The 27,217-nt window shown below is 39.1% G+C and overlaps 1 protein-coding gene across 1 annotated transcript in view; it reads left to right on the top strand.

Moving 5' to 3' along the window:
- The window catches only part of LOC139033118 (uncharacterized), an 88,931-nt gene that overhangs the window by 36,604 nt on the left and 25,110 nt on the right, over positions 1 to 27,217 (top strand). Inside the window, exon 4 of the mRNA XM_070461792.1 lies at positions 20,668 to 20,814. Coding sequence (XP_070317893.1) covers positions 20,668 to 20,706 — 39 coding nt within the window. The 3' untranslated portion in view covers positions 20,707 to 20,814. The remainder of the gene's footprint in view (positions 1 to 20,667; positions 20,815 to 27,217) is intronic.

The raw sequence follows: 27,217 nt of genomic DNA, 5'->3' as shown, positions 1-27,217 counted from the left end.
TTTGATCAAGATACATTATTCTTTTAAAATGATATGGTTTTGGTATGCTAATGTTTTCTTTTAAGATTTTTGCATATTGAGATCGTGAATGAGATTTGGTTTATAGTTTTCACTTATAATTCTAGTTGTCTTTTTGTATTTGGCTCGGTCTAAACTCCAAGCTTTGGAAAATGTCCTTTGCTCTTGTCTATGGCAAGTGCTATGACTTGTTCTATGGCAAGATTTGTATAATTTTTCCTTAAAACTTTGTATTAAGTCTTACTGGTTTCTTAATTTTGGAAGAACTTGCTGGTTAAGCCATCCAGGCATGCAGTTTATTTTTTATTGTGGGAAGCTTTTTAATTACTGACTTAGTTGCACTGGTAGGATTTATATTTCTTGTGATCATTTGCATGCTAAGTCGCTTCAGTCGTGTCCTACTCTTTGTGATCCCTGTTTTCCACCAGCCTCCTCTATCCATGGGGCTCTCCAGGGAACAATACTGGAGTGGGTTGCGATGATCTTCCTGACCTATGGGCTGAACCTTCATCTCTTTTGTCTCCTGCATTGGCAGGCAGGTTCTTTATCACTAGTGCCACCTGGGAAGCCCATGTGACTATTTAGATAGTTATATTTTTTGAGAATTTTTCCTACTTGTGCAAAATTTTAAACTTTTTGGAATAAAGTTGATTGAAATTAAAAAATTATCCTTAATGTCTGCATTTATGTCTTTCTATTTTATTCATCAGTCTTTGTCAAAGGTTAGACATGATTATTAATCCACTCAAACGACTAACTTATATCTTTGTCATCACTATTTTATGCTTTTTTTCTACTTCATTTCTGCTCTTATTAATATTTCCTTCCTTGTGCTTTCTTTAGATTTATTTTGCCCTTAATGTCTTGTGATACATACTTAGCTTTGTAATTTTCAGCTATTCTTATTTTCTAATGTATATATTTCTTTTTTTTTTTCACTTATTTTTATTAGTTGGAGGCTAATTACTTCACAATATTGTAGTGGTTTTTGCTATACATTGACATGAATCAGCCATGGATTTACATGTGTTCCCCATCCCGATCCCCCCTCCCACCTCCCTCCCCATCCCATCCTTCTAGGTCTTCCCAGTGCACCAGCCCTGAGCACTTGTCTCATGCATCCAACCTGGGCTGGTGATCTGTTTCACTCTTGATAGTGTACTTGTTTCAATGCTATTATCTCAGAACATCCTACCCTCGACTTCTCCCACAGAGTCCCAAAGTCTGTTCTGTACATCTGTGTCTCTTTTTCTGTTTTGCATATAGGTTTATCATTACTATCCTTTTGAATCCCATATATATGCATTAGTATACTGTATTGGTGTTTATCTTTCTGGCTTACTTCACTCTGTATAATGGGCTCCAGTTTCATCCATCTCATTAGAACTGATTCAAATGAATTCTTTTTAATGGCTGAGTAATATTCCATTGTGTATATTTCTTATTCTAAGTAGCTTTGGTTCCATCCCACACATTTAATATTTAGTAAATTTGTCATTAAGTTTAAAGTATTTTCTAATTTTTATTGTTTTTTTTTCTGACCCATGGATTACTTAGATGTGTTATTTAATTTTTTTAACACATTGGGGTGTTAGTTCTGTTGGACAAAACATTTCTATTTCATTTAGTGAAGTTTTACTAGTGATAGCTTTTTTTCAGTTTTTGTTAGTTTGAAAGTGTCTTTCTCACTTTCCATCTTGATAGACATATTCACTGGTTATAGATTTCTAGGTTGGAACTGTTCTATTCATATTGTTTCTTTCAGCATTTTGAAGTGTAGGTATTCCACAGACTTCAGATTTTTGTAATTTTGGAATAGGAGTGGGGAAGAGTGTCAGTTCAGTTCAGTTCAGTGGCTCAGTAGTGTCTGACTCTTTGCCACCCCATGAACCACAGCACGCCAGGCCTTCCTGTCCATCACCAACTCCCGGAGTCCACCCAAACCTATGTCCATTGAGTCAGTGATGCCATCCAACCATCTCATCCTCCATCGTCCCCTTCTCCTCCTGCCCTCAATCTTTCCCAGCATCAGGGTCTTTTCCAGTGAGTCAGCTCTTCGCATCAGGTGGCCAAAGTATTGGAGTTTCAGCTTCAACATCAGTTCTTCCAAAGAACACCCAGGACTGATCTCCTTTAGGATGGACTGGTTGTATCTCCTTGCAGTCCAAGGGAATCTCAAGAGTCTTCTCCAACACCACAGTTCAAAAGCATCAATTCTTCGGCACTCAGCTTTCTTTATAGTCCAACTCTCACATCCATACATGACCACTGAAAAACCATAGCCTTGACTAGACGGACCTTTGTTGGCAAATTAATGTCTCTGCTTTTTAATATGCTGCCTAAGTTGGTCATACTTTGCTTCCAAGGAGTATGCGTCTTTTAATTTCATGGCTGCAATCACCATCTGCAGTGATTTTGGAGCCCAAAAAAATAAAGTCAGCCACTGTTTCCACTGGTTCCCCATCTATTTCCCATGAAGTGATGGGACCGGATGCCATGATCTTAGTTTTATGAATGTTGAGCTTTAAGCCAACTTTTTCACTCTCCTCTTTCACTTTCGTCAAGAGGCTTTTTAGTTCTTCTGCACTTTCTGCCATAAGGGTGGTGTCATCTGCATATCTGAGGTTACTGATATTTCTCCCGGCAATCTTGATTCCAGCTTGTGCTTCTTCCAGCCCAGCGTTTCTTATGATGTACTCTGCATTTAAGTTAAATAAGCAGGGTGAGAATACACAGCCTTGACGTACTCCTTTTCCTATTTGGAACCAGTCTGTTGTTCCATGTCCAGTTCTAACTGTTGCTTCCTGACCTGCATACAGGTTTCTCAAGAGGCAGGTCAGGTGGTCTGGTATTCCCATCTCTTTCAGAAATTTCCACAGTTTATTGTGATCCATATAGTCAAAGGCTTTGGCATAGTCAATAAAGCAGAAATAGATGTTTTTCTGGAACTCTCTTGCTTTTTCAATGATCCAGCGGATGTTGACAATTTGATCTCTGGTTCCTCTGCCTTTTCTAAAACCAGCCTGAACATCTGGAAGTTCACGGTTCACGTATTGCTGAAGCCTGGCTTAGAGAATTTTAAGCATCACTTTACTAGCGTGTGAGATGAATGCAATTGTGCGGTAGTTTGAGCATTCTTTGGCATTGCCTTTCTTTGGGATTGGAATGAAAACTGACCTTTTCCAATCCTGTGTCCACTGCTGAGTTTTCCAAATTTGCTGGCATATTGAGTGCAGCAGTTTCACAGCATCATCTTCTAGGATTTGAAATAGCTCAACTGGAATTCTGTCACCTCCACTAGCTTTGTTCATAGTGATGCTTCCTAAGGCCCACTTGACTTCACATTGCAGGATGTCTGGCTCTAGGTCAGCGATCACACCACTGTGATTATCTGGGTCATGAAGATCTTTTTTGTACAGTTCTTCTGTGTATTCTTGCCGCCTCTTCTTAATCTCCTCTGCTTCTGTTAGGTCCTTATCATTTCTGTCCTTTATTGAGCTCATGTTTGCATGAAATGTTCCCTTGGTATCTCTGATTTTCTTGAAGAGATCTCTAGTCTTTCCCATTCTATTATATTTCCTCTACTTCTTTGCATTGATCGCTGAGGAAGGCTTTCTTATCTCTCCTTGCCATTCTTTGGAACTCTGCATTCAAATGGGTATATCTTTTCTTTTCTCCTTTGCTTTTCGCTTCCCTTCTTTTCACAGCTATTTGTAAGGCCTCTTCAGATAGCCATTTTGCTTTTTTGCATTTCTTTTTCTTGGGTATGATCTTGATCCCTGTCTCCTGTACAATGTCACAAACTTCCATCCATAGTTCATCAAGCACTCTGTCTATCAGATCTAGTCCCTTAAATCTATTTCTCACTTCCACTGTATAGTCATAAGGCATTTGATTTAGGTCATATCTGAATGGTCTAGTGGTTTTCTTTACTTTCTTCATTTTCAGTCTGAATTTGGCGATAAGAAGTTCATGATCTGAGCCACAGTCAGCTCCCAGTCTTGTTTTTGCTGAGTGTATAGAGCTTCTCCATCTTTGGCTGCAAAGAATATAATCAATCTGATGTCAGTGTTGACCATCTGGTGATGTCCATGTGTAGAGTCTTCTCTTGAGTTTTTGGAAGTGGATGTTTGCATATTCCATTAAAACTTTTTTTCCATTTATTTTTATTAGTTGGAGGCTAATTACTTTACAATATTGTAGTGGTTTTTGTCTTTAAAACTTTTAATTAACCTCAGACATAGGGTAGTTGTCATGAGGACTGATAGACATAGTAAAAGTCAAATTCATGTGTAATGTAGAAGTTGGTTTAAAGTTACAAAGCACTGTTCCACGTGGAAGAATATGAGAAGGGGCAGATAGTACCATGGAGTTCGCCATAAAAGAATCCAGCTCTTCTGTTTGGGGGCACAAGAGAAGGCCTCTTGTATGGCCATTTTTTTAATTCCCTATGCTTCACGTAGTCCCTGCCTTGGGGGACATTTTCCTTTTCTCTTTTTTCCTTCTTTGTCTCATTTATCTCCCTATGTCCTTCTCTTTAAAATACTTGTACGGTCATCATGTACATGTATAGAAAAGTCATCAGTTTTCATGTATAGAAAGGATTCTTTATCAGTAGCTCCAGTGACTAGATTTGGGGAAGATGGATGATGAGGGATAATGGAAGAACAGGGCCAGGCCTTGCATACTTCATAGTTGAAGTCTCTGTCCAATAGTGTGAATTGGGAAACTTTGGGTAGTTTGCTGATTTCAGCTTGGAGTAACAAGTTATTGCTTGAACCATGACCTTTTATACTACTCAGTCTCCCCTCTCCTTTATTCCCCAGACCCTCACCAGAATGTGCTTGGGTATGTACCTCCTTTAGCCTTTCTTAGACCAGTGTATCCAACTGAGGGCTCACTCAGAATTAAGCCTCACAAGTTTGTTTCTCTCTGGTTTTTTATCTCCGTTACCTCTGGTGCAATGCTCCATGTTGGTGACAATGGCACCAGGAACAAATGAATTGAGATGGGGCAGAAGCAACAGAAAAACATGGCATGCCTATGGGTTTCTGAAACTAGCTCTTACTTCTTAATAGATTGCAGTTTGTGGTGGAGCATGAAAATCACATCAAAACTATGCAGATTATTTCCTAGCTTGTTACTGATTTCACATACCTGAATAAGCCTCTGGTGAAATTCAAAGGAGACTGTTCTTCTGAACCACAGATCCCAAAAGCTAAGGAATCACGAGCTATTGGGAAATTCATTTATATAGTACCTGTTTTTTCACTGCATTCCTCTTTCAGGGAAGTAATCTTGGACAGTCTAATCCATTCCCTTATGTAATCGTTCTTACCGTGGAAAGTTGAAATCTCAAACTTTAGAAAATGTGTAGTTTCCCTTGAGTTTAGCCTTCTCTGAAAGGAAGGCTGGGTGAATAAGGGTTTGCCCTACCTTTTTGCTCTGTCAACTTAAGAGTTCTTGTTCTTAGAAATGTCTGAGTAACTTTTATATTTCAGAGGAATGGATGATGGGTCTATGTTTAGAGTAATAGGAGACTAATAAGATAGATTTGTTAGAGGGAGGGCCACTGTGGGAACTGTTCATGTGGTCACGGTTGCTCATGACACTTGTACACTCTGTCTACATATGAATTATTCATTTTGCTGCCTTTGTTATAATAGCCACAGTGTTTGGTCTCTAAGACTGTCTTGTGATATATACTTCTTTTGCTAAAATGCTACGTATCAGCAGCCTCATTTGATTTAAAAGCCAATTCAGCATACCACGCATACCACTCGAGAAGAATGTCAGGATCCTTCCTGCTCTGAAAATGTCATGCATGCTTAAAATGACAAAGTTTGTCACAAACAGTGGTTACAAGTGCTTTTTATTCATTCTTGAATCTTCAAAGCCCTTTAATTTGAAGGTTTTATCTTCAATCAGAAAAAAAATCACTCAAATATTTGTTTAGACTTTTAATATCATAATGTTGAATTGGAGATTTAGAGTATATCCAAAACATAGAGTGAAGGCAGTATGTATTTTTAAAATGTTGTGGTTAAGAAAAAAAAAAACTAACAGGAAATTTACTGCTTTAACGACTTTCCTGATTAGAGTTAAGACCTACAGGTTTTATTTACAAAGATAAATTTAAGGAAAGATAATTTTGAGAAAATCCAGAATAAAAAGAAATAAAAATGGCTGTAGGAATTTTTGAAGTTAAATTAAGAAAGGATCAATTACCCTAAGAAAAATTTTACTTTCTCTTTTGCCTCTTTATTTCTGTTTGAACATTGTTCATTCTAATCCACCTTAACCATTTTTAAATGTACAGTGTACAGCAGTGTTAACTATATGCATACTGTTGTGCAACAGATCTTTAGAACTTTTTCATCGTGCAAAACTGAAAGTCTGTACTCATTAAAGAGCCCCCCTCCCCAGCCCCTGGCAGCCACCATTTCACTTTCTGTTTCTACGAGTTTGACTACTTAGATGCCTTGTATAAATGGAATTATGCAATAGTTGTCCTTTTGTGAGTGGCTCATCTCACTTGGCATTATGTCCTCAAGGTTCAACCGTGTTGCAGCATATGACAGGGATTTCTTCTTTCTAAAGGCTGAATAATAGCCCATTGCATGTATATACCACATTTTCTTTGTCTGTGTCTCTGTGGAAGCAGTGTGTCTTTGTAAAATGTTCTTATGAAAGCTTTGCTTGGGACTTAAAGCAACCCAACCACAGAGGACATAGAAGAATCAAATACGAGTCACACATGGTAAGAAATAGAATTTTTGTTTGTAATATTTAATGTGCGACTTTCATTTTCTTCCATGCAAAACTTGGAATTTCTTCAACTGGGAGTCTAGTGTAAATGGGTTAGGTTCCCACTCCCCCGAACATGGATCCCCTGATGCAGCCTCCCACCATGGCCCTCTTAAAATTACAGCTCCTCAGACTGTCCCTTAAGGGACAGTGTGCCTGGGAGCCAGGACTCTTGACCTGTGGGAGCTGGAAGTCCTGTGGTCCCGCCCGCACTGACTAAGGCATGTGTTCAAGTGCTTGCTGGAGAGTGTGATAAACAGTGGCATTTTTCTCCTCAAGTTGTCTGTGTTTCACTCGAATGTCTAGAGGGAAGAGATAAGGGAAAAGGGGCAGGGCAGGAAGGGAGCTGATGGAGCCAGGAAAGGATGGATGACCTATGAGATCATTAGGGCTGGTAATGGGCTTTCTCATTGGACTGTGTGGGCCTTTCTCACAGATGAGCTTCTGTGGGGATTCCAGCCCCTCACTCAGAGTTGAAGCAGCTCTAGCTCAAGCAAAACCACACAAGCAGTACACTCCATGGCCTGGATTTAGTCTAATAAGTGTTGCCAGAGAACTAGGGGACAGAGTATGACACAAAAGAACACAGGATTTGGGAGACAATCCTATGGTGCTGCTTTCACTCTTTCTTGCCTTTGGCTCTTCCTGGGAGCAATGTGATGAAGCAGATTGGGAGGCCAGGTTTGGATGGTGGCTGGGGAGTCCCTGTCCTCATGGCTGCTATAGTGTCATTAGTTTTCCTGTCTTTGGCAAGTACAAGCTGTGAGAAGGAGCCTTTTCCCCTCCCTGACCCTTTTATTATGCTTGGATAAGGGTGAGGAGCCACAGAGGGTGCGCCTTCTTTGATTTCCTCCTAGGAAAGCCAGGCAGGGTGCTGCCAGGCGGGTGAGGGGAGAAGAAAAGCTGAGGGAAATGCCCAGCATCTTACGGAGAAACCTGAGTGTCTGGGGGAACGCTTGTGTGCTTGGACTGTGGCTTCCCAGAGACCCCCCAGACCCTCTGGCTCTTCAGCAATGAATTCAGGATGTGGGGAAAGGAGGGGACTCAAGCCTAGGTGCGTGGTTGGTTCTGCAGCAGTGCCAGCCGGTTCTGTCTTGCCTCCCACGACAGCTTGCCCACGAGGAGGTGCACACCCCAGCCCTGCCAAGTGGCAGGGCAGTCAGCTGATTCTTAGGCCTGAGTCAGGTGAGGGCCCTGACAGACCCGGCCCCTGCGGCCAAGGCTCTGCTTTATGAGGCAGATGGAAGCCAAGGACTTTCTGCTTTGTGACTGCCAATTTGGAAGCAAGAATAAATATTTTTAAAAGATCTTTACCGAGTCATTTGTGTGTTGTGTGTGGTGGTGGTGGTGGGGTGTGTGTGTGTGTGGCTTCAAAACATAAGTTTACATTGTTAATTTTGTCCCCTAACCCTTTTAATGAATATCCCCAAGTCTGCAGCAAAGTTGAAAGGATTTTACAGTGAATATATAACACTAGATGACCTGTATCTTATGAGACTTGCTTTATCAAATAGCTAACCATCTATCATCCATTAACCCGTCTTGTTTTATGATGCATTAAAAGAAACACTTGCCTGTAAATGCTCCTGCATTGTAAATTCAGTGTTTCTTTCTCAGTGGTTTTTTTTTTCCTTTGAATTTGCATATGATGAAATGTACACATCTAAGTGTAAAGTGCTATATTTCCCATCATTTTGTCAGCATACTTTCTTCCCCTTTTTTACAAAATCAAACTTCTGGCTAGTTACAGAATTGTCATAAATTAAGAAGTAAGGTTTTGAAAGTAGCTGGGAACAATAGCATATGACGAGCATATTAGAAAGATTATGTTCATTGTAACACGAAATTTGTTCTTTTGGTAAACACCCTGGCCCTTCTCTTGGTTCTCTTCCTCTCCATTCCCTTCTCCATATACACAGGATACAGAAAAAAGTAAAGCAATTGATTAGTGAAGTTTTTTTTTTTAGGCTCCCCCAGAGTGAAGGACTAGCTAAAAAGTGACCTCTACTTCCAGCTTTTGCCATTTGCATTTTGGCAACCACTTTCTTCTTCTACTTTTCCTTTTGTTATGAAATTCAATGAGAAACAGTCTATCTAGTCCCTATATTTCATAGCAAAAACCCTTCCTCAATTCAGTGTAGCTATTCTAGAAAGTCCAAGTAGACAATTCACAATGTTGTGCTTCCACGTGGAATTAAAGGAACCCGCCTGCCAGTGCAGGAAACATAATGAGATGTGGGTTCAGTCTCTGGGTTAGGAAGATCCTCTAGAGGAGGGCATGGCAACCCACTCCAGTATTCTTGCCTGGAGGATCCCATGGACAGAGGAGCCTGGCAGGCTGCAGTCCGTGGGGTTGCAAAGAGTCAGACATGACTGAAGTGACTTGGCATGCATGCATGCATGAAGTGACAGATTACTTGAATACTATGAAGGGCGCATTTGTCATGCTTATTAGGAAAATGGGGAGATGCAAATGTTGATTTCTATTTATTACTGGCTCACTGGGGAATCCTTGCACTGTTTGTTTTAATTGTCTGTACACAATGGCCATGTCAAGCTGCTTGAATGATGGAAGAGAAAACCCAAACTCAGGTAGGACAAGAATTTGATCTGGGTCTGTGTGATGTCTTGTCTTTAGAAAGGGGAAAATGGAGAAGATTGGCTTTGCAAATATTTGGTGTGTATGTTCAAAAGCCTGGTGCTGTAGGTTAAAGAGAGACCCCAAAGATTAGATTCTCTAGAATAAGCATACTGTTCGCTTAGGAAGAGAGGATGTACGTATGTGATAAGTAGAATCAGGATAATAAGTTTATAACACAAGTTCAAAGAGCAGGCAATGGCTGGCAGCTCTGGTGGTTGGGGAAGGTTTCTGTGGGGAGCATCTGCTTTGAGGTGATTGGATGTGGATGGAGAGAGGAAGGGAAGAGGGCTTTCAAGGTCTCTCAGTTGGCTTACAGCAGAGATGCTTATTCCCTTCAATGCAGTATGAATCAGTGAAAGATTTGGGGAGGTCTTAACAGATAAAGTTGAAAAGATAAGTTGGAATAAATATGTCAGGTTTTAATTGACAGGTTATTTTGTTTATTTATTTTTAATCTTATTGAAGTATAGTTGATTTACTATGTTTTATTTCTTCTGTATAGCAGTGACTCAGTTATATATATGTATATATATATTATTTTTCATTATGATTTGTCATAGAATATTGAATATAATTCCCTGTGCTATACATTATGACCTTGTTGTTTATCCATCCTAGATATAAGTTTGCCCAAACTCCCATTCCTTCCCTCCTCTACCCAGAACCCTTGGCAACCACAAGTTTGTTCTCTATGGCTGTGAATCTATTTCTTTCTTTCTTTATTTTTGTAGCTATGTTAATTTGTGTTGTATTTTAGATTCCACATATGAGTGATATCACATGGTATTTGTCTTCTCTTTCTGATTTTGCTTAGTATGATAATCTCAGCAAATGGCATTATTTCATTCTTTTTGGTGTCTGAGTAATATTCCATTACTATTTTAAAATCACATCTTATTTATCAACTCATCTTTGACAAATAATTTTAAAAGGCCAATACAACCCTTAGTTCCCTGGATTATTTTCCATTCTCCACCTGTGATTAACAGAAATCACACTAGACCAGGGTCTTTTTATCAAAAGAAAGAATAGTATCCATTCACTGATTTATTGTTTGAATAAGTAATTTGTGTGAGCTAATTTTTAAAAAGTTTATGAGAAGTGATGATTAACCAATATATGCGAAATAAAATTTTAATCCTAAGGTTTAAACGGAAGTGTCACCTTTTCATGAGAAAAAATGTGACTGTGTACTCCTTTTATTAATGGGGACATGGTCACTGTTTAAACCAAAAACAATGTAAAAAAATGCCCAACAGCATTTCTTGTGTATAGTTACTCATCTTTTAAATGTTGCAAAATGATGAAGGGATCAGAGAACCAGAAAGGGTGGGGGAAGTTGGTGGTTTAAAAAATATAGTGACTAACTGACTTGTGCTGACTAACGCCAGTGAACTCATAATGAGTAACAATAGTGAATTTAGAAGGGATATAAATACAAGGAGAACTATTTTAAGATTTCTATAATACAAAAGGCAGCTGAATTGGTCACAAGTAAGGGTTCCCTTTGGGAAATTTAGAAGTAGTTCAGTTCACCCCTACAAAGTCTTATTTCTCCTTCTCTTAGGGGAGTTAGATGGAGTTCTTTCAAATATGGCTCCTTTTCCACTGGCTTCCTGGGGGTAGTTCTTGGTAGATGAGCTTGCTTGTGGTTTTGCATAGAAAAAAACGCCGTAAGTGTCCAGTGGTAAGCAAAAACAAAAAGGTCAGTGGTGGTGTCTGCAAACTGGAAACATAAAAGGTTTACTTGAGTTTATTTTCTTAGTTTTTGTTTCCAATCATGGGATAAAAGTATAAGGACTGACAAACCATCTTTTTCATAAACATAAATGCTATCTTTTTAAAAATGAAAGATTATAGGTTATAGATAGAACAAAAATATAACTGATCAGAATGTGCAAAGACAGAAAGTCTGTTGTGGAATTTCCAATTATTTGAGTGTTAATCAGAAAATGTTTTGTTTTTGTTCTTGTTGAAAATATTTTTAAATGTTAATTTATTTGCCTTGAAACTCATTTTCCCAACAGTATTTGACCTGAGACCAGATAACAAATTTGCTGTCTTTTTCTCTCATAACATCTGCCTTATTTTTGTTGACACTGATTATTGAGTGGGCTTCCCCGGTAGCTCAGTGGCAAAGAATCTGCCTGTAATACAGGAGCTGCAGGAGACACAGGTTTGATCCATGGTCGGGAAGATCCTCTGAAGGAGGGCAGGGCAACCCACTGCAGTATTCTTGCCTGCAGAATCCCATGGACAGAGGAGTCTGGCGCACTACACTCCATAGGGTTGCAAAGAGTCAGACACCATTGAAGCGACTTGTCCCATGAGTGGTCTCTTGCCTCATTAGACTTAAATTCCCTAAAGATAAGGGACACCATATGGGTTATCACTGTAAATACCAGCACCCATCTAATCCAGTGTCTAACATATAGCAGGTACTTATTTGATCAAAGAAATAAGAAGATCATGAATCATACATTAAAGATGGATTTCTCTAGCTGTGTCTTGGAAATTAATTTTTTCTGGAAGAAGATAACAGACTCATCTACACCTAGGGCATGATGGGATTTCAGTTTTTAGCTGAAATCTTTAAATGAACTTATTTTCCCATTGTCTTTTCTGTTAAGCTTTGTTTTCTCTCATAATTTGGGATTTCCAGGGACATGGGTCACTTTTAATATATTCTACATGTATACGGAAGGCAATCATTAGTTCTATTCATTTGGGTGAGGCCTTGGATAAATAAATAATGTCCCCCATTTAGTATGATAAGTAAGAGAAAATTGTCTCAAGTGCATGAATTTGAATGGCATGGATAGGAAAGAGAAAGCTTCAGGTTTCCTTGGTGAGAATATTATCTGAGGGTCTTTGAACGGTTAATTAAATGGAATATTTATTTAAATAAATGAGTGTCTATAGGCAAACTGACCAGCAGTTTTGCTTTTTCTAAAGAAGTCTAGTGGTTTAGAAATAATGAATTGAAAGTTTTAGTAGAAAATATATTATGAAGTCCCCTCAGTGTAATTTCAACATGAAAGGGTGTACTGCTGCATTTAACATTGAAGATAATTTCAGTATTTTGTCTTAAATTTAGGAGACCCATTTTTCAGACTTGGAGGTGCTGAGAGCAGACTCACATAATACCATTCCTTCAAAACTGGTGGTAAATTTCAGTTAAGTTTAGTGCACCAGAAAAGCTATACTGTAGAGTTTTGTGTTATATTTAGGGAAGATTTCATCTAAAATGTTTGCATTCACAATTGGAGCAAATTATATTGAAAAGGGAATAGCTTTTAAGATGCAACTTGGTTATTGCAATGTATCCTTTATAGATTTTGCTGGTTTACAAGAATGAGAAATGAAGGGAGAGAAAGGATTTATATGGACATTGGATTCAAGAATTGCCTCAGGCATTTGCATAGCCCGTTAATCTCAATTGAGGGTGTCTTCTGTCTTTTATGTCTTCTAGTTTTGGCTACGGACAGGCATTTTAAATATTGTCCCTCAGGTAGAATCACTGTTTCCAATTCATTCTGAAGTACTATAAATGAATATTCTATGAAATTCAGAGATTAACTATTTTCCAATCTCATCTAGGTTTAGAGCTTTGAAAATAGATTAATAAATAGCATGATTCAGTTTTCATTTTAACACATAAGCACCCCTCCATGAGTTTAATTCTTTTTAAAAATTCACATTAGTGATGTTTGAAATAGCTTTCCTAAAATGAAACTTCAGAAGAGAATGGAACTTGGTGTCTTGGGATTTTTTGAGCTTCTCAGCAAAGAGCAATGGAAAGCCCAGGAACATAGATGGCAGGAGTGCTTCACAAGGAGACTATTGAATGGGCCTGGAAATGCTGCAGATAAATGCGATTGGAGAGCAGAAGCCAAAGCATGCTGGAGCCGGTAGACTCTTAGCAATTTGGTTTTAACTTAAAAGGAAACATAGGTTTTTAAACTTTGACATTAAAAAAAAGGAATCTAGACCACCCTTTCCATTGAGCAGCCTCAGAGTCAGGAAAACAAAGTAGGATGCGTTTGTTCAGTTCTTCAAAGTTGTTCTCTGGATCTGATGCACTTTTCAAGTCTGCAGGAGGATGCAAAGTCTTCAGTGTTCGTCACCACTAAAGAGAATGGGTGGCCTCAGACTATTTAGATGATGTGGCCCAAAGTAAGAGCTTGAGTATTATGTTGAATGACTGAATTCATAAACCTTATCTTAAAATTCTGGTATGACAACAAAGTTTGTATCCTGGAAGAAGACATTTCAAGAAAGGAAAGCAAACATTGCTTTAGGCAAGAAGTCAAATCGTAGTATCTGCTATACAAAGAGATGGTGCCCATTAGAGCTATAAAAGAAGCTCAAGAAACATTTATATTAGGTGATGGATGATAGATACATGAAGAGAGATATCTCTGATCATGGAAGAAAATAGGGTGGAATCAATTCACTAGTGGAAGCAAATCATATGTATTGTACTAAACACTATTTAGAAGAAGTAGGTTCTTCTTTTGTTTCCAATTATATAATTTAAAAAAAAAGCATTGAAGTATAGTTGATTTACACTGTTGTGTTAGTTTCAGGTGTGCCGCAGAGTGATTCAGATAGACATACATGCACACACAGACACACATATTCAGGTTATTTTCCATTATAGGGTATTACAAGTTCTTGAATATTATTCCCTACATTATTTGGTAAATCCTTGTTGCTGAGGTTCTTAATAAGACATTTATCAATGGTTTTTCTGTTTCAAAGAGTGTTTTTTAAAACTTTTTATTTAGAACTAATTTTACATTTGCAGAATAGTGGCAAAAACAGTACAGAGAGGTCCCATAGCCCCATCACCCAGCTTCCTCAGTCTTCCACGAACTGTTATCAAGACCAGGAAATGGGCATTGGTACAAAACTTGTAACTAAACTCCAGGCTTCTCTTCACATTTCAACCGGTTTTTCCACGTACATCCTCCTTCTGTTCCAGGATCCCATCCAGGATCCCACAGTGCTTTTTAGTCATCTTGTCTCCTTTATAGTCTCCAATCTGAGACAGTTCCTCAGTTCAAAGAATATTTATGAAAAATATTTCTCTAGGGCTGCAGAAAGTGAAGAAGAACTAAAGAGCCTCTTGATGAAAGTGAAAGAGGAGAGTGAAAAAGTTGGCTTAAAGCTCAACATTCAGAAAACTAAGATGATGGCATTCAGTCCCATCACTTCATGGCAATTAGATGGGGAAACAGTGGAAACAGTGGCTGACTTTATTTTTCTGGGCTCCAAAATCACTGTAGATGGTGATTGCAGCCATGAAATTAAAAGATGCATACTCCTTGGAAGGAAAGTTATGACCAACCTAGACAGCATATTGAAAAACAGAGACATTACTCTGCCAACAAAGGTCCATCTAGTCAAGGCTATGGTTTTTCCAGTAGTCATGTATGGATGTGAGAGTTGGACTATAAAGAAAGCTGAGCACTGAAGAATTGATGCTTTTGAACTGTGGTGTTGGAGAAGACTCTTGAGATTCCCTTGGACTGCAAGGAGATACAACCAGTCCATCCTAAAGGAGATCAGTCCTGGGTGTTCTTTGGAAGAACTGATGTTGAAGCTGAAACTCCAATACTTTGGCCACCTGATGTGAAGAGCTGACTCGTTTGAAAAGACCCTGATGCTGGGAAAGACTGAGGGCAGGAGGAGAAGGGGACGATGGAGGATGAGATGATTGGATGGCATCACTGACTCAATGGACATGGATTTGGGTGGACTCCAGGAGTTGGTGATGGACAGGGAGGCCTGGTGTGCTGCAGTTCATGGTGTTGCAAAGAGTCGGACATGACTGAGCGACTGAACTGATACTGACTGATTTTTTTAGGAATGTGGCTGTTGTAAAATGCATTTGATTATATGGGAGATCCATCTAGTCAAAACTATGGTTTTTCCAGTAGTCATGTGTGGATGTGAGAGTTGGACTATAAAGAAAGCTTAGTGGCAAAGAATTGATGCTTTGGAACTGTGGTGTTGGAGAAGACTCTTGAGAGTCCTTTGGACAGCAACAAGATCCAACCAGTCCATCCTAAAGGAGATCAGTCTTGGGTGTTCATTGGAAGGACTGAAGCTGAAGCTGAAACTCCAATACTCTGGCCACCTGATATGAAGAGCTGACTCATTTGAAAAGACCCTGATGCTGGCAGTGATTGAAGATGGGAGGAGAAGGGGACGACAGAGGATGAGATGATTGGATGGCATCACCAACTCAATGGACATGAGTTTGAGTAAGATCTGGGAGTTGATGATGGACAGGGAGGCTTGGCGTGCTGCAGTCCATGAGGTCACTAAGCGTTGGACACGACTGAGCGACTGAACTGAACTGAACTGAAGCAATTAAAAGGTGCTTCCCTAGTAGCTCAGCTGGTAAAGAATCCACCTGCAATGCAGGAGACCCCGGTTCAATTCCTGAATCGGGAATATCCACTGGAAAAGGAATAGGCTACCCACTCCAGTATTCTTGGGCTTCCCTGGTGGCTCAGCTGGTAAAGAATCTGCCTGTAATGAGGGAGACCTGGGTTCTGTCCCTGGGTTGGGAAGATCCCCTGGAGAAGGGAATGGCACCCCACTCCTGTATTCTGGCCTGGAGAATTCCATGGACTGTATATAGTCCATGGGGTCACAAAGAGTGAACACAACTGCGTGACATTCACCTTCACTTTAAAAAAATTACAAGGTAGTTATAAAAGAATTTTCATCTAGAAGTATTTATCCTGATTATACATTTCATCCCCCCTCCAGTCTTTTAAAATATCTTTTTTTATATATATTTGCAAAATGCTTTACAAGTTTACTTGTTCTGAAAATCAGTGAGAAGCAGAAAGTAATTTTTGACAATTTTCTCATTTTATTTAAAAGGAAATTGAGCCATAGGGGAGTTTGTATTGTATTTGAAAGCTGAGAATAACAAATTGAGGAGACACAGTTTGAACCTTATTTCATTTGTTTATGGTTTGTTAGCCAGAATACTGCCTTTTGCACTGTCTGAGCATCCTCTTGAATGTGATGACTGGTGTGAATTCAGGTTGACCTCAAAGCAACAAAAAGACCCAGAATTTCCATAGAAGCTATACCAGTTTCCTTTACTGCTGTTTCATATTCACCTTTCCGAAATCAACTCCATTTGGTGTTGTATAAAATGAAACTGCCTTCTAAACAAAGGGAAAATGATGCGTTGGGGGGGGGGCCTCCTTTGGCCAACAGAATCACCTTACTCAGAAAACTCATCATTGAGTTGACACGGGAATAAGGGAAGGATGGATGTGCTATGGTTCCAAGATGCAAAAAGGTCTTTGGAGCCGAGGTCCACCCCTAAAGTAGCCAAGCTGCAGAGGCTTGTGGGGCTTTGGGAAGCCGGGATGTCTGCTTTCCCAGAATGCTTCACTTGACAGAGAGATGCAAATGTATTGCTTTTCCATGAATTGTGTAAGTGAATGTTCCATATATTTTTTTGCTTTGTACATGTTAATTTCTGCCTTTATCTGTGTGCTTTGGTAAAGTTATTTGAGAGTTCAACGAAACACAAAATAGAATTGCCGGCCTTTAAAGCAAACCAGGGAAGTAGATAAATCAGTCTTTCAAGTTTCTCACCCAGTATTATGAACCCTCTGCCTTTTTCTCCTTTGATTTCCTAGACCCCAGGCAATCCAGCTGGGCCACTGAGGAGGGGAGGAGGGAGTGGAGAGGCCCTTTAAATTTCCTTTCATCTGGTGTCCTCTTTGCTGACAGAAATAAATTAGCATGTCATATATTAATATACTAGTGATTGTTAGCTACATTATTCCTTTCTGGTAAAATCAGTGCAGTTCAGTTCAGTCACTCAGTCGTGTCTGACTCTTTGCAATCCCATGAACTGCAGCATGCCAGGCCTCCCTGTCCATCACCAACTCCCAGAGTTTACCCAAACTCATGTCCATTGATAATGTCGGTGATGCCATCCAACTATCTCATCCTCTGTCGTCCCCTTCTCCTCCTGCCTGCAATCTTTCCCAGAATCAGAGTCTTTTCCAGCGAGTCAGTTCTTCACATCAGGTGGCCAAAGTAGTGGAGTTTCATCTTCAGCATCAGTCCTTCCAGTGAATATTTAGAACTGACTTCCTTTAGGATGGACTGGTTGGATCTCCTTGCAGTCCACAGGACTCTCAAGAGTCTTCTCCAATACCACAGTTCAAAAGCATCAATTCTTCAGTGCTCAGCTTTCTTTATAGTTCAACTCTCACATCCATACATGACTACTGGAAAAACCATATCTTTGACTAAGATGGACCTTTGTTGGCAAAGGAATGTCTCTGTTTTTTAATATGCTGTCTAAAACCTAACCAAAGCCTCAGGGACATAAACACTGAAGGCCAAGGACTTACCAGTACAGGCTTGTGAACATTCTAGTAAGTGAGGATTTTGCCCCTGTTCAGTTGCTACCCCGTGCTGGTTAGCCCTGTCAGTGTCGTAATCACATGAAAAGCATGCAAAGTAAATCTTAGAAAAACTACTAATTATAAATATGTTCTCCTGGAACACAGGAAGCAAGCACTTTTAAGCCTGTGAATGAAAGGAGACTTTCCAAATGAATCCATTTATACAGTGGAGTAAACCATTTTATGCCTTGTGAATTAAGAACTATGTGAACATATTCTGAAAAATATGAGAGAAATAAAGAATTTATTTGTCCAGCTATCTCTGTCAAGAAGGTTTTATTTCTATATGTTCATTCGAGACTGAACCCTTAACAAATAGTTTTTACATTAAAAATAATTTTTATGCTAGCATTTAGCAAAGTTGTGATTATTTTCCATGAGCCTCCATATTTTATTTTGACAACATGAGTTTAGCATCAGGAATTTTAAGTAATATTTTGGTTTCCTTTGTATATTTCTTTTTTTTTTCCATTTATTTTTATTGGTTGGAGGCTAATTACTTTACATCATTACAGTAGTTTTTGTCATACATTGAAATGAATTAGCCATGGATTTACATGTATATTTCTTCTCTTAAAATAAGTGGGAGAAAATCTTACCGCTTCTTCTTTCTTTTGTAATTAAAAATTTCTTTGTGCTTTGAGGAGAATGCTTTCAAAATGGTCGGAATTAGACATTTTATGCGTGGTGTTAAGGTCCAAAGAAACGAGATGGAGTGAAAAAAGAGGACTTCATGTTCCCCTTAGAAATATCGAGTTGATGTTTTGCTTCACAGACATTGTACAAATCTACTTCTTCCTAAATGGATTTTCTTTTAGTGACTCTCAACGTAGGTGCTTGTTGACCTTTGGCTACAGTAATAGTTCTCCAGTTTTAAGAAATGGACTTGTATGATTACAAACCAAGAACACTTTAAGTGGTTATAGTACAGGGTCATTGTAATGAGTAAAACTGTTCAACTGTTCCCTAGCTTGGTCATTATTATGTGCTTTAGAAATCTTTATTCTGTGAATGAGTGCTGTCTGCTTTTTCAGTCTGTACAGTTATTAGTGTTTGATAAATATCAAATTTTCTATACCTACATTGGGCTCCTAGAGCGTGCTGTATTATCAAATTTAAGGTCTATGGAAGATTTTTTACAGTATTTAATGAATATTAAGGTATTCTCTATATTGGAACTTATGAAAAATCCATTTTTCTTCATATACTCTAAATAGCCCATGCTTTAAACCAGCCTGGTTTTGTCTATACCTTGTTTTTATGACTTGTCCTCCGTTACTGAGAATGGTACAAAATAAGACCTTTGCTGGTATGTTAACTTGATTATAATTTGTATGTATAACAAAAAAATCTCACATGACAGAGGATGAGATGGTTGGATGGCATCACCGACTCAATGAACATGAGTCTGAGTACGGACAGGGAAGCCTGGCATACTGCAGTCCATGGGGTCACAAAGAGTCGGACACAACTGAGTGACTGAACTGAACTGATCACAAAAAATGGATGTGTTTCTTCCATCATCAGTACTAAATGAGAGCCCTCTTTCAAGATTTTTTTTTTTTTTTTGGTCAGCATCTTGCATTCCTTGTTGTTCAGTCGCTCAGTCATGTCTGACTCTTTGCCACACCATGGACTACAGCACTCCAGGCCTCCCTGTCCTTCATCTCCCGGAGCTTGCTCAAACTCATGTCCATTGAGTCCATGATGCATCCAACCATCTTGTTCTGTGTCATTCCATTATCCTCCTGCCTTCAGTCATTCCCAGCATCAGGGTCTTTTATAATGAGTCAGATCTTCACATCAGGTGGCCAAAGTTTTGGAGCTTCAGCTTCAGCATTACTCCTTCTAATGAATAAACAGAATTGATTTCCTTTAGGATTGACTGGTTTGATCTCCTTGCTATCCAAGGGACTCTCAAGAGTCTTCTCCAACACCACAGTTCAAAAGCATCAATTCTTTGGCATTCAGCCTTCTTTATGGACCAACTCTTACATCCATACATGACTACTGGAAAAAACCATAGCTTTGACTGACTTGCACTCCTAGCTATGGGCTAAGCAAGGATATTGAGATTAGTATGCTGCACTGGGTCCTCAATAAGCTATTGATTCAATACTGTGCTCATCTTTTTGTTCTGACAACCACATACTTAGCAAGAGTGTTCCCAGCCTATAAGTGGATTTATTTTATCTTAAGATGGGCCTTAGCTAATAGTGGCTCAGCCTGTAAAGAATGTGTCTGCAATGCGGGAGACCTGGGTTTGATCAGGAAGATTCTCTGGAGGAGGGAATGGCAACCCACTCCAGTATTCTTGCCTAGAGAACTCCATGGACAGAGGAGCCTGGCAGGCTACAGTCCATGGAGTTGCAAAGTCAGACATGACTGCACAGTTAACATTTTCACGTTCACACACACTACCTAATGTGAGAGATGTTTCTGACATTTGGGACATGGGTTTATGGAAATTAGATTAAAGGAAAAAGGAGATGATGTAGTCTATCTTGTTTTAGGATAAACAGAGTGTCTCTGAAGTTTTCCTTTAAGCCTGTGTTAACTCACTGTGTTCTTTTTTAAACTCTAGTCCCTCCTTGGTAACCACATCTTAAAAGGTAAGCATATTTAGTAATAAAATTCCTGGCCTAGAGGGAAGTACCAATGATTGCTGTTTTCAGAATAGAAGCATAGTGTTTTAGAATGAGCTAGATCCATCCTTCCCTGCTTTTTTTTTTTTTTGAACAGATGGAGAAACTGAGTCCTAAAAGGTTGCAACATCCTTGAAGTTATGCAAAGAACTAAAATAGCATATGGCTTATCTAGGAGATAAAGATGGGAATCGCTTCTGCTTGATTGGTGCCCTCTTGAAGAGAAATACTTTTGCTCAGCTTGGTGAGTATTGACCTTCTGATTACATCACTTACAATTTTTTTTTTAATGTGAAACCTGTATTGAAAAAATATATATCTTGCTTTTAAAATGGAAGCGCTCGGCAGCATTTAGATCAATCCATATGTTACGGTTTAGGCCAAATTAACCAGCCAATTTCAGAGCTGTTTTTTGGAAAGCTTCGGTATACATTCATTAGAACTTTCTGTCAAATCACAGCTTGTAGAAGTTATTTCCAAATGTCCTTTTACTTGCTGGTTAAATGAAGGCTGCTTCTCTGAGGAAGAGGTCTTTTGCTCCTTATTGGGGCCAGCCATCCTTCCCTGGTGCTCCCTCTGCTTGTCTACCTGTCACCTGCTCTCAAGCATCATGCTCCCTGTGTACTTACTGATGGCATCCTTTCCAGTGCCCCTCTGTTCCCAAGCACCTTCACTCCTTTGAGGGCACAGGACCTGGGGGTTCAGGGCCAGGTGGAGAATCCCACTGGTCACCTCTGTCCTCCCATCTACCACTAAAGAGCTACAGGGAGCAGATCACCTGACTGGAAAGCTTTCCTGGGGTTCCACTCGCAAACTCAGAAAGTGACATGGATGATACATACCTCTACTCGGGTTCTGTGTTTGAGGTCAAAGAAGACTGTGAGAAACTTTCTTATACTCTCTCATAGGTCTTCATTTGTTAAAACAGCTGTTATGTGCTAGACTCTGAAATAATATGGACAGATATAATCTTTACTGTGATACTGTGAGGGAGAGATTATTGGCCTTATTTTAAATATGAGGCCATAGATATTGGTGCTTCCCAGGTGGCGCTAGTAGTAAAGAACCTGCCTGTCAATTCAGAAGACATAAGAGGTATGAGTTCAATCCCTGGGTCGGGAAAATTCCCTGGAGGAGGGCATGGCTATCTACTCCAATATTCTTGCCTCCTGGACAGAGGAGCTGGCTGACTACAGTCCATAGGGTCACAAAGAGGCAGATACAACTGAAGTGACTTAGCACGCACGTACACATAGATACTTAAACGAGCGGCATTCAAATCATTTGCGTCAAATCACATACATAGTAGACAATAAAAGGTATCCTCACTTGTTTGATTTCACCAAATCATACCAAGAAAAAAATAACAAAATGGATGTTTGGTTTGCTATTTCCTCCCTTCCTTGTATATCACTCTGAATAACAAAATAGTGACTTTTCAGGGCATATATTTTTAGTTTGACAGAATTTGTGTCTAATATTAAGACTGTCTTTTTATTCCAAAAAGCATGTTTTTTGCTGTCCCACTATATGTCAGACTCTGTACTAGGTGCTCTGGATACAGCAGTGAACATATATCAAAATAAGGGGTATTTTTTGTCAAGAGATTAAAAACTGGAAGCTTTATGTGTGTTTCATCTTGTCCTTTCTTCTATAAAGGCATTGAAACATAGAGCCCAAGATTAGTCGTCATCATTTTTCCATTGACTCACAGAATCACTGAACTAACAAGGTACTCCTGAGGTTACTACACCAGCTCCTGAGGTGTGAGGGAAATGTGAACTAAACCATTCTATTATTAATAACTGTCAAGGGGGAGATTCCATTAAGCCTTTGTGGTAGTTCCCGCTTTAGACTTTTACAGCCTGTTGTGATGATGATAAATTATTTCTGCCCCATAAGAGTTGGCAGGTGTGAATCTGAGTTTTTAAGGTGAATACATTAAGAAATTTTAAAAAATCTTAAATTCTATACCTTTAACCAAAATAAACACCTTTAGATATTTTGGGATGATGAGCAGAGAGCCCAGATGCATGGTCACATACCTGTTTTTCTATAGCTGTGGCCTGAATCCTGTGCATTCTGAGATAAAGCGAGAAGCTTTGTGACTATCTGACAGTTTCTCCTGCTTTTCTGTCAGAAACTATGTGTTCTCTTTACCCCACTTCTCAATCTGTTATAGATGCTTCTGGAAACATCTCTTAGTAGTTATCTTTGCCACTTCATAGGTAAGTTGACCTTTTTTTTTCTTACGGAAGGCTCTATGCTTCATGTAGAATTGTACACCTATTTCAATCCTTATCATTATGGTTAAAAGACCTCCTGATACAATAGAATTCTCAGTTCATGGACTCTAGCCTTGAGTCTGTTTTATTAAACTCTCTCCTGCGGTAATTTCTTTTTTTAGTTCTACCACTTTATTGCTACCAACCCATCTCCCTCCACCCTCGTGCACACATGCTCAGTCATGTAATCCCATGGACTGCAGCCCGCCAGGCTCCTCTGTCCATGGACTTTTCCAGGCAAGAATACTGGAGTGGGTTGCCATTTCCTTTTCCTCATGTGGTAATTTACCATGTGCAAAGCTTCAGTGATGGCCACTTTTCACCTCAAGTCTCATATTCCATGATTTTGTTTATCCCTTGAAACTACGAGGGAAAAAAAAAAAGAAAGTATGAGGGAAAACCAGAGACCCTTTAAATACTTCCATCATGAGAGTGCCAGTTGTAGGGGAAACATCTCCCAAAAGTGTAACTTATTAAACTTTCATAAAAGTTTCCCATTTAAAATGTCACATTGATCAAATTCTCAGATAAAACTAGAAGCTTTATCTATGCATGTTTCATCTTGTTCTTTCTTCATCAGCAAGCTGTTGGAATAGATTCCTACAGGCATTCATTCTCTACCTTGCAGAACTATCCAGTTTACTGAGTAGAGGGCTCCTGCCCTCTGGAGTATGTCATGCCGGTGCATGTTTCAGGGCCTTGGTGGCTGTGGTGCTACCTCCTTGCAGTATCTGGGCCACGCTTGACTTGAATTACCTTACAGTGGCTCTTTCATCTTGGTCCAAGAAAGGACTCATGGCAAGAATTGTTATTCCCTTCAATGTCCAGCTTTTTGTCTAGTTCCTTAGTATACTAAATGTAACATTCTTCTCCACCTACCTGTCTAAGATTGTGCTTCACATTAGGGACAAAAGCAGTCTGGGTAGCAGACTTGAAAAACATGCAGTTTCACTCAATCAGTGAAAGATCACATTTGCTCAGTCACTTCAGCCGTGTCCAACTCTGCGACCCTATGGACTGTAGCCCCCTAGGCTCCTGTCCCTGGGATTCTCCAGGTGAGTATACTGGAGTGAGTTGCCATGCCCTCCTCCAGGGGATCTTCCCAACCCAGAAATCAAACCCTTGTCTTTTATGTCTCCTACATTGGCAAGTGGGTTCTTTACCATGAGCGCCACCTGGGAAGCCCTCATATTTGATAATTCCCCAGTTTTTCAAAGTGAAACTTTTCCATTGAGATCACTATGACAGTTGTGCTGATGGTGGTAGGGTTTGTATTTTGGGAAAACTTTAAGTTAATATATTTATACTCATTATGTTGTTTCTTATTTAATACTCATTTTCATTTTAGTTACAATTTAGTTACAATTACCTGTGTAATTATTGAATATCCAGACTCCCCACTGAAGTTCAAACTCCATGATGACAGGAACTGTTGTCACATTGCCTCATATATATATAATAGCTGTACAGTCAATTCTTGTTTTTATGTGTAGGGTAAAGAACACTGGTGGGTACCTGGAATTTGGGCCCCAATCCCATTTTTGCCTCAACAGCATAGGCGACCTTGGGCCAGCTACTTCCCATAACTGGACTGCAGTCTCATCAGTGAAATAAGGCCATAGGAAGGGGGATTCATGCAGTCACTTTCAGCTTTATGAGTATCAGTGTGTGAGTCTGACTAAATGGAGGAAGAATTGCAGCCAGTCCGTTGAATGCCACGACTTTCTTTCCAAACCCCGACTGACTCCATTGAAGTGCCCTGCCCTGGGCTGGGAAGGGCTGGCCCAGGGCCTTTCTCAGGAGTCCAGGCCAGAACCCGTCACCTCCTTTGGGACATCTGGGAGCAGTGTTTTCCACACTTTTCCTGTTGCAGCCCCATTCTCCTCAAAATAATAAAAGAATTAAAAAGACTTCTGCTTCTTTGTGGGCAGAAGCCTTGTCAACCTTAACCTATGCCTGGCTGTTTGCTACAGGTAAGATGGAGGAATCCCAGGAGGTGGTTCAGTGGGCAGTTGCTCTGGTGGGAGAGGAGGGTGGAGACATTGGCCTTCCCCTGCTGATTGGACTTAGAATTGACCTCAGCCTCCACTCCCATGTCCCACCCCCTGCCCCACCTCCAGCACCACACTTTCTAGCCACTTCATAACACTTCAGATCCTCTGCCTGGCCAGGTAATAGGGATTTAGATGACTGTAGTAAGTACAGTGGTATGTGACAGACCAGTTTCCGAAGCTAGGAGCCTGAAATTTACTGTATCAAAACCCCTCCCCTGAACCCCCTATATATTCCCCCTTCCACTCCCCCTATCTGATTTACTGCCAAGAAGATTGGAGCCCTCTCTGTGACAATCTGGAAAATCCCAGATCCAATTGTCTCTTCTCTAATGCAAGGGGAATCAAATTTGAGAATTCAACAAGAAACTATACCAACTCCTGGGGGAAAAAAAACTAGCCTACCAAATCTCATCTGAGATGAAATCAATAACCTAAGTAGTTCTGTAATCATTAATAAAACTGGATTCATAGTTTAAAACATTCTGAAAAAGAAATCTCTAGGCTCAGGTGGTTCTGCTGGTAAATTCTAACAAATATTTGAGGAAGAAATAGCACCAATTTTAGACAATCTCTTTCAGAAAAGGGAAAAGTTCCCAGTTTGTTTTATGAGGCCAGCATCACTCTGATACCAAAAATGGTAAAAAGAACAAAACAGACAAAACCACAGACCCATACACCTCAAGAACATAGATTAAAAAAAACATAAAAATATTAGCAATATTAGTTATCAAATGTATATGTTTAGAATTGTTCGTAATATTTCCTTTTATCCTTTTAATGTCAATGAGAATGATGTGATATTCCCTCTTTCATTCCTGATGTTAGTAAGTTGTTTTTTTTTTTTCTTTGTCAGTCTTGCTAAAGGCTTCGTGATTTTATTGATATTTTCAAATAACCAGTGTATGTTTTCATTGATTTTTCTTTCTTTCCTTTCTTTGCCTTTTTTTCCCTTTCAATTTCATTTATTTCATCTCTTTGTCGTTTTCTTGCTTTGGGTGAACTTTGCTTTCTTGTTTCTGCATGTGGAAGCTTAGATTATTGATTAGAGACCTCTCATTTTTCTAATATAACTATTTGTTATAAATTTCCCTATAAGTAGCATTTTAACTGCATCACACACATTTTGATATCTTGTATTTTTTATTTTTTTTGTTCTCACCATGCAGCATACAGAATCTTAGTTCCCTGACTAGGGATCGAACCCATGTCCCCACCACTGGACTGCCAGGAGGTCCCATGATAAGCCTATATTTTTATTTTGTTCGATTAAAATTTTTTTTCACTTGAGACTTTCCCTTTGACCTATACATTACTTTCGAAGTAACTGTTGATTTCTAGTTTAATTTCATTATGATCAGAAGACATATTTTGCATTATTTCAATTCTTTGAAGTTTGTTGAGGTTTAATACTTTAGAGTTTGGTCTATCTTGGTGAATATTTTATGTGTACTTGAAAAGAATGCATATTCTGCTTTTGTGGGTTAGAATGTTTTATAAGTATGAGATTCAGTTGGTTGGTGGTATTTTCTGTCTCCTATTTCTACTATACATTACTAAGAGAGAAGTAGGAGTTTTAAAGCTTCCAACTATAACTTTAGATCTATCTGTTTCTTGTTTGAGTTATGTCAATTTTTGCTTAATGTATTTTGAAGGTCTGTTGTTAGATACAAATGCATTTCAGATTGTCACATCTTTTTTTGGCAAATTGACCCTTTTATGTAGTGTGCTTCTTTGTCTCTGGCAATTGTCTTTGTTTTGAAGTCTGTTTTGTCTGATGTAAAGCCACTCTTGCTTTCTTCTGAAGTGTTTTCATAGTATACCTTTCTCTATCCTTTTACTTTTAACCTATCTACCGATAGTATTCTATTTCAAGTGAGGTTTTTGTTAGCATATGGCTCATATTTTTTATTCATTCTCATAGTCTTTGTCTTTTCATCTGTTTAGACCATTTGAGTTTAACATAATTATTGATATTGGATTTATGCCTATCATTTCATTATTGTTTTCTGTTTGTTCCTTCTATTTTCAAGTATCTGTTTCCTGTATCCTGCCTTCTTTATTTCTTAGTGTTTTATTTTACTTGATCTCTTGTGTTTCTGTTTGTATCTTTTTATTCAGTACGTGCTGTAGAAATTGTGACCATCATAAAGATCCCTTTATCCTCCCTTCTTTTGTTACTTTCATCTGATCTGTTATATTGGCATACTTTGAAAACCCCATAGGCAATGTTATAATTTTTGCTTTCAACAAAGAGCTCAAGAGGAAAAGTATCATGTTTTATTTTTAACCAGATATCTACCAGTTCTCT

This window comes from Odocoileus virginianus, chromosome X (genome assembly GCF_023699985.2).
Source record: "Odocoileus virginianus isolate 20LAN1187 ecotype Illinois chromosome X, Ovbor_1.2, whole genome shotgun sequence".
In the NCBI taxonomy this organism is placed as follows: Eukaryota; Metazoa; Chordata; class Mammalia; order Artiodactyla; family Cervidae; genus Odocoileus; species Odocoileus virginianus.
Note: the sequence above shows the minus strand (reverse complement) of the source record. Positions and strands in the feature narration are given on the sequence as shown.